The 8,213-nt window shown below is 41.3% G+C and overlaps 1 protein-coding gene across 1 annotated transcript in view; it reads left to right on the top strand.

The window, feature by feature from the left end:
* The first annotated feature begins 7,784 nt into the window (after positions 1-7,784).
* The window catches only part of LOC114640476 (protein eyes shut-like), a 1,065-nt gene continuing 636 nt past the window's right edge, over positions 7,785-8,213 (top strand). Inside the window, exon 1 of the mRNA XM_028789395.1 lies at positions 7,785-8,179. Coding sequence (XP_028645228.1) covers positions 7,785-8,179 — 395 coding nt within the window. The remainder of the gene's footprint in view (positions 8,180-8,213) is intronic.

The following is an 8,213-nucleotide window of genomic DNA, read 5'->3' as shown; positions in this document are numbered from 1 at the left end:
CAAGTGAAAGATCTGTATATCTGTGTGACAAGAATGTCAAGTCTCTGAAGAGAGAAATAGAAGATCTTAGAAGATGGAAAGATCTCCCATACTCATGGATTAACATAGCAAAAATTGCCATCTTTCGGAACCAATCTACAGATTCAATGCAATCCTCATCAAAATTCCAACTCAATTCTTCACAGAGATAGAAAGAGCAATTTGCAAATTCATTTGGAATAACAAAACCCCAGGATAACGAAAACTATTCTCAACAACAAAAGAACTTCTGGGGGAAACACCATTCCTGACAGAGCAATAATGATAAAAACTGCATGGTATTGGTACAGAGACAGAGAATCAATGGAATAGAATTGAAGTCCCAGAAATAAATCTACACACCTATGGTCACTTAATCTTTGACAAAGAAGCCAAAACCATCCAGCGGAGAAAAAGAAAGCATTTTCAACAAATGGTTCTGGTCTAACTGTAGGTCTGAATGGAGAAGAATGCAAATCAATCAATTTTTATCTCCTTGTACAAAGCTCAAGTCCAAGTGGATCAAGGACCCCCACATAAAACCAGATACACTGAATCTAATAGAAGAGAAAGTGGGAAATAACCTTGCACACATCAGCACAGGGGAAAATTTTCTCAACAGAACATCAAGCTGAGGCCCCAAGATCAACAACTGATATATGGGAACTCATTAAACTGAAAAGCTTCTGTAAGGCAAAGGATACTGTCAATAGAACAAAATGGCAACCAACATATTGGGAAAAGATCTTTACCAATCCTACATCCAATAGAAGACTAATATCCAAAATATGAAAAGAACTCAAGAAGCTAGACTCTAAAAATATCAAATAACCTAATTAAAACATGAGGTACAGAACTAAACAAAGAATTCTTAACTGAGGAATCTTGAATGGTACAGAAGCACCTAAAGAAATGTTCAACATCCTTAGTCGTCAGGGAAATGCAAATCAAAACTACCCTGAGATTCTACCTCACACCAGTCAGAATGGCTAAGATCAAAAACACAAGTGACAGATGATGCTGGTGGGGGGTGCATAGAAAGAGGAACATTCCTCCATTGCTGGTGGGGATTGCAAGCTGGTACAACTGCTTTGGAAATCAATCTGGAGGTTCCTCAGAAAAATTGGAAATAGTTCTACCGCAAGACCCAGATATACCACTACTGAGCATATACCCAAGATTCTCCAACATATAGCAAGGACATGTGCTCCACCTTGTCCATAGAAGCCTTATTTATAATAGCTAGAAGCTGGACTCAACCTAGATGTCCCTGAACAGAAGAATGGATACAGAAAATGTGGTACAATTACACAATGGAGTACTACTCAGCTATTAAAAACAACTTCACAATTTTTGCAGGCAAATGCATGGAACTAGAAAATATCATTCTGAGTGAGGTAACCAAGACCCCAAAAGATATACATGGTATGTACTTACTGATAAGTGGATATTAGTCAAAAAGCTCTGAAAACCCATGATACAACTCACAGACCATATGAAAGCTTAACAAGAAGGAAGACCAAAAAGTGGCTGCTCCAATCTCACTTAGAAGGAGGAACAAAATAATGACAGGAGGCAGTGGGAGGGAGAGACCTGGGTGGAGAGGGGATAGGGAGGGAAATGGGGGGGGGGGGGTAGGATCAGCTTTGAGAAGAGACAAGAAAGACATCCAGAGAGACAAAAGAATTAATAGAAATATGTAGTGGTGGGGTTTGGGGAATGGGGGGTGGAGGGACCACTAGAAAGTTTCAGAGGCCAGGAGTGCAAGAGGCTTCCAGGACCCAGTGAGGATGACATTTGCCAAAATACCCATCAGAGGGGAGATAGAACCTGAAGAGACCACCTCCTATAGATAGACATGGACTCCAGTTGAGAGATGGGGCCATCCACCCATCTCAAAACCTTTAACCCAGAATTATTCCTGTCTAAAGGAAATTCAGGTCAAAAAATGGAGCAGAAACTGAAGGAAAGGCCATCCAGAGATGCCCTAACCTGGGACTCATCCCATCTGCAGACAGCAAACCCCAACACTATTGCTGATGCCAAGAAGTGCAGATAGGAGCCTGGTGTAGCTGTCCTCGGAGAGGCTGTGCCAGCACCTGACTAAGAACAACAGTATCAACTAACTGGACCTCTCAGAGCTCCCAGAGACTAAATCACCAACAAAAAAAAACATGAGGTGGTCTATGACTCTCGCTACATATGTAGCAGAAGACTGTCTTCTCTGGCTTCAGTGGGATGGGAGGCACTTTGTCCTGTGGATGCTTGTTACCCCAGTGAAGGGGCATTCTAGAGGAACAATGCAGGAGTATGTGGGTGGGTGGGTGGGTGGGTGGGTGGAGGAGCACCTTCTTAGAGGAAAAGGGGAGGAGTGATGGGGTAGGAAGTTTTCAGAGAGGATACCAGGAATGGGGGCAACATTTGAAATGTTAATAAATAAAATAATTAACAAAACAAAAACCCGCAATAATCCAATTGAAAACTCAAATGAAAATCATTACAAGTATAATGAATCACACATAAGATAGAATATGAGGACTCAGAAAAAGTTGAAGACATTGATGAAATAATGAAGGAATATAATTAGAAAAATAAAACATTGGAAAGAGACATGTAGAAAAATGTAGATACCATGAGAAAAGAAACCTCCAAATCATAGGCATAGATGAAGGAAAAGAATCCCAAGTCAATTACATAGACCAGATCCTCAAAAAGATCATACAAGAAAACTTCTCCAAGCTTTTCATGATATAAAGACTAAAACTTTTATACTAAATAAATCAAACCTAAAGAAAATATTGCAAGTAATATTTTTGGCTGAGAAGAGCAACGAGCATAGCCAAGACTTGGGAAAGAACTATAAGCTAACATTAACACCAGGGAAGAGAAGCCCTCTTTTAAGTTCTTGGTCAGAGTTGTCCTCTCAAAAGACTCAAAAAATGTTAAAGGCTATTGCCATTGCCCTTGGTCATCCTTGAGAGGTGACAATTCTCTGTTGCTGAAGATACCATGCACTTTAGTCATAGGCCTCTGAACTACAGTTGATCTGTATTCTTCCTCTAAGAGGACTAGATTTTTTGTGGTACCAGAAGTGCCATGCAAGCCTCTAAAGGAGGAAAGCAACAGTGCTACAGAGCCACAATACCTGTGAACTACAATGACAACTTATATACTGTAACAATGACCAACATGGCAAGAAAAACCTAAAGGCATAGTAGTGGCATATGATCCCTTGACAGTAACCAACAGCTCTCTCTTTGGACATAATAATAACTATTAAACAAGAGTTGAAACCTAGCCAACTATCCAGGGCTAGTGAAATCATGAATTTTAGAGAACCTAAAACTTGCACTTTACTAAACCAGCCCAATGCCTAACTACATTCTAAATATTTGTCATTATACCCACATATAAATGTATTCTTAATACCACATCAAAAAGTTTCTCTTTCCAACAGATGGAGACCATTACAGAAAACCACAACCAATCAAAATTCAGAGTTGTGCAGCCCAGCCCTAACTAATATATCTACAATATATCTTTGGCAAATAAGACTCAACCACTGAGGAAGTGGTGTCAGAAAGATTGTAAGAGCCAGAGGAATACGGAGTTTGCTGTGAGACTGTCTTACAAATCCTTACTGGCCTTCCTGTCTGGGCCTGAGCACTGAGCAGATCCCGGGTGGCTGCTCTGCACTCAATCTCACAAAACCCAGAGGAAGTGGGACTCCCAGGAACTCTAACCCGGGCAGTATCTTAGGTAAGGAGACAGCAACACCCGCCCCAAATAGGGAGTAACTGGGGCCCACTAGAGTGGGAAAAAATGGGCTGCATCAGTGGAGTCCCGGAGGCTTTCCACACCGTGGGTCCCACATACAGGAGAAGGTCTAAGGTTCCAGAAGCTTTTGCGAAGGTAGGCCCCAATGACACAAGAGAGTCCTTGGTCCCAAAAGGGTTTATTTTCATGGTGGATGGTGGATGGTGGATGGATCTGGATGTACCCCAGTGAAACTCAGGCCAGACCTGAGTCAAATAAGGAGGGAGAAAGGGGGAAGGTCTGGGGAAAATGCTTAATTTGCTTTGCCCTCTGGTCTTCATTGGTATGTAAATCCCTAGGGCCTGAGGCCTTTAGTCACACCCTCTACCTGTGAACTTTGGGAAGGGTTGTAATGGCCTACGTGACTGAACAATGCAGGTCTATGGAGACTAGACTGCATGTGTGTCAGGACTCTGGGTTCTGGGGACGTGGCCAAATGCCTGTCATTTCTCCCTTGGAGTCTCAGGGTTCTAGGCCTATGCCCAACCATGAACCAAGATACCCTTACACAGTCCCATACACTAGGACCCAGGATTTCACTCCTGGCCTGGAGCACTGGTTCCTTCTGGTCTGGGCCTGAGCATTGAGCAGATCTTGGGCCCCAGCTCTAACCCTAGTAGTAACACCAACCCCACACAGTTCTGAAACAACCAAGATAATAGGAAAGACAGGCTTTAGTAAGAGACAGGGCAGATAGCACTAAGGTGATCCAGATGATGAAAGGCAAGCGCAAGAACATAAGCACCAGCAACCCAGGGTACTTGGCATCATTAGAACCTAGTTCTTCCATACTAGAAAGTCCTGAATTCCTGATATCACCAGGAAAGCAAGATTCAGATTTAAAATCACTTCTAATGATGATGATAGAGGACTTTAAGAAGGACATAGATAACACTCTCAAAGAAATTGAGGAGAACACAGGTAAACAGGTAGAAGCCCTTAAAGAGGAAACACAAAAATCCCTTAAAGAATTACAAGAGAACACAACCAAACAGGTGAAGGAATTGAACAAATTCATCCAGGACATAAAAATGGAAGTAGAAACAATAAAGAAATCACAAAGGGAGACAGCCCTGGAGATAGAAAACCTAGGGAAAAAAATCAGAAGTCATAGATGCAAGCATCACCAACAGAATACAAGAGATAGAAGAAAGAATCTCAGGTGCAGAAGATACCATAGAAAATATTGACACAGCTGTTAAAGAAAATGCAAAGTGCAAAAAGTTCTTGATGCAAAACATCCAGGAAATCCAGGACACAATGAGAAGACCAAACCTAAGGATAATAGGTATAGATGAGAGTGAAGATTCCCAACTTAAAGGGCCAATAAATGTCTTCAACAAAATTATAGAAAAAAACTTCCCTAACCTAAAGAATGAGAAACCCATAAACATACAAGAAGCCTACAGAATGCCAAATAGACTAGACCAGAAAAGAAATTCCTTCCATCACATAATAATCAAAACACCAAATTACAAAACAAAGAAAGAATATTAAAAGCAGTAAGGGAAAAAGGTCAAGTAACATATAAAGGCAGACCTATCAGAATTACACCAGACAGAGACTGTAAAAGCCAGAAGATTCTGGAAAGATGTCATTCAGACCCTAAGAGAACACAAATGCCAGCCCAGGCTACTATACCCAGCAAAACTCTCAATTACCATAAATGGAAAAACCAAGATATTCCACCACAAAATCAAATTTACACAGTATCTTTTCACAAACCTAGCATTACAAAGGATAATAGCAGGAAAGCTCCAATACAAGGAGGGAAATTATACCCTAGACAGAGCAAGAAAGTAATCCTCTTCCAACAAATCCAAAAGATAGCCACACAAAGATAATTCCACCTCTAATAACAAATATAACAGGAAGCAACAATCACTGTTCCTTAATATCTCTTAACACCAATGGACTCAATTCCCCAATAAAAAGACATAGGCTAGCAGACTGGATACATAAACAGGACCCAGCATTTTGCTGCATACAGGGAACCCACCTCAGTGACAAAGACAGACACTACCTTAGAGTAAAAGACTGGAAAACAATTTTTGAAGCAAATGGTCATAAGAAACAAGCTGGAGTAGCCATTCTAAAACCTCCAGCCCGAGAACACAAGGGGAGGGACTCCTGGCTCCACCTGTATAGGCAGTTGAGGGTGGCCTTGTCAGGCATCAGTGGAAGTGGAGGGTCTTGGTACCCAATAATTTGGATTCCCTAGTGTTGGGGAATCTGAGAGCAGGGAGGAGTGAAGGGAGGATGGTGGGAGCACACCCTCCTAGAAACTCCCAGAATTATATGGATTAGATATGATAGAGACAGGCCACCAGAAGACTAGATTCCAGAATTCAAACAAAAAAATATCTTAATACTAAAATTTGTCTTCAGAATTGTATATTTCAGAATACACAGCCTTGGTGTATCTACTCATCAAGCAAGCTGAGCAGACTTGCTCGAACTTCTGATGTCCTGGAATCTCAGCTGGATGCAGTGAAGACACAGATGTCAGAGGCTTATCAATTTATGCTTCCCTTTGCCCCTCTTCTCATATCTCAAGGCCTGTAATCAGCTTGAAGAAGTTTATGAAGAGTCAACGCCTCTATTCTCTGGGCTTGGGGACTGAGGTGGTTAATATTGCACTGTCTTTCTAGGGAAAAGTAGTAGTTTTGTTGGAACAGGGAGGAATAGCTATGATTTGTTGCATAGCCCATAACCTATTGGTAGAAATCTGTATAATTTTTATTAAGCTGAAGCTATAATTTCTTAAATGGTACAAAATTTACTTTGATTTCAAATTAAAGGTTTTCATTGGTATGAGTCTCTTATTGATATAGAAGTGAGATTAATATTGTTACTCTCATAGGCATTGTGCCTATATAACACGTTTAGGAATACAAGGCTTAGGCCCAGTCCTTCTTTAACTTTTTAAAACTGATTTGAGATGGTTATCCTGCGAGTTAAGGGCCTATAGCAAATTCATGGCTCTTTGTTTATTGTTAGGGTGTTTTCTATATTTTATTTAGAAATAACTGAGAGGAGTTAACAGACATTAGTCCAGATTGCCTTACATGGATACTTGGTTTTCAAAACAACAGAAGTCCACAGAATTGATGTTACAAACATGTCTGCATTAGGATTCATTATTGCACATTACCAAACTTATAAAGCCTTTGATTAACATAAAAAATGTAGATCAAACAATGAAGTAAACCACAAAGAAAAAAAAAAAAGAAATCCTTACTGTTATTTAACCCTCCTAAAGGAGACTCTTTAATGTCAGAAGCCATACCCATAAAGTCTCGTCAACATGACAGACAAAACATGGGCTGAACAGGGACAACAAGAGACTCGTTAAGGTGGATGAGTAGAGACCCCCAAGAGGCCTCAACACTACACAAAAAACTTTGGGCAACTAGAGCAGGAGTCATAGTCTTTCCAAGGGAGGAGCTTAGCTATTAGTTATCCAATAACAAATGGTCAGCCCTGAAAACATACATACAAATAACACTATGCAGACAGAAATATTTAGGAATATACATCATATATATATATACACGTACACATACACATACACATATACATGCATACACATACATACACACGAATATATGTATATATACATACACATACACTTACACATATACATACATACATACATACATACATACATACATACAATAGTTAATTTAAAGAAAGACCATAAATTTGTGTTAGAACAAGAAGAGATATATGTGGCTTGAAGGAAGAAAAAAAAGGGGGGGATGATATTATTATTAATTATTATTACTATAATCTCAATAGAATTTGGCCAGCCCTCCACACTCTCCCACTGTATCCGGTCTCTACCCAGCATCCTTGCTGGGTCTCAGGCAGCCACTTCACCGCGCGAAGCCGCTAAGAAGCCGACGAGAAGCCATTTCTCTGAGTCAGTCAGAAGCCGTTAAGCCGACATGGCCACAAAGTCACCCCCAGAGAAGGTGCTGAAGGCACATAGAGACACTGTCAGGTCCCAAGGTAAATCTCCCGCTGCTTCGGTTCTCCCAGGCCGCAGTGGCACCTCAGAGGCTGGCCAGGACCTCAGAGCTGAAATGACAGCAGCCGACGCCATCTTCATGACTGGTGAAAACCTGGGGCTATTTTCTGTGCCTGAGAATCAGCATTTCGATCCTGAGGGTAGCCGTGGCCCAAACATTGAACTTGGACGTGTTAGGCCCAAGACGAGAAGCCAGAGAGAGGTAGGCCGCATTGCATCAAGGCTCGGCTCTGACCACCAACGAAGCCATAAAATAAAGATGGAGCTGAACCTGGAGCCGGAGCCGAAGCCAGAATCAGAGCCAGAGCCAGAGCCAGAGCCAGAGCCAGAGCCAGAGCCAGAGCCA

The sequence above is a fragment of the Grammomys surdaster genome, unplaced genomic scaffold, assembly GCF_004785775.1.
Source record: "Grammomys surdaster isolate TR1022 unplaced genomic scaffold, NIH_TR_1.0 125832, whole genome shotgun sequence".
Classification (NCBI taxonomy): Eukaryota; Metazoa; Chordata; class Mammalia; order Rodentia; family Muridae; genus Grammomys; species Grammomys surdaster.
This window is presented reverse-complemented; position numbering and strand designations above follow the sequence as displayed.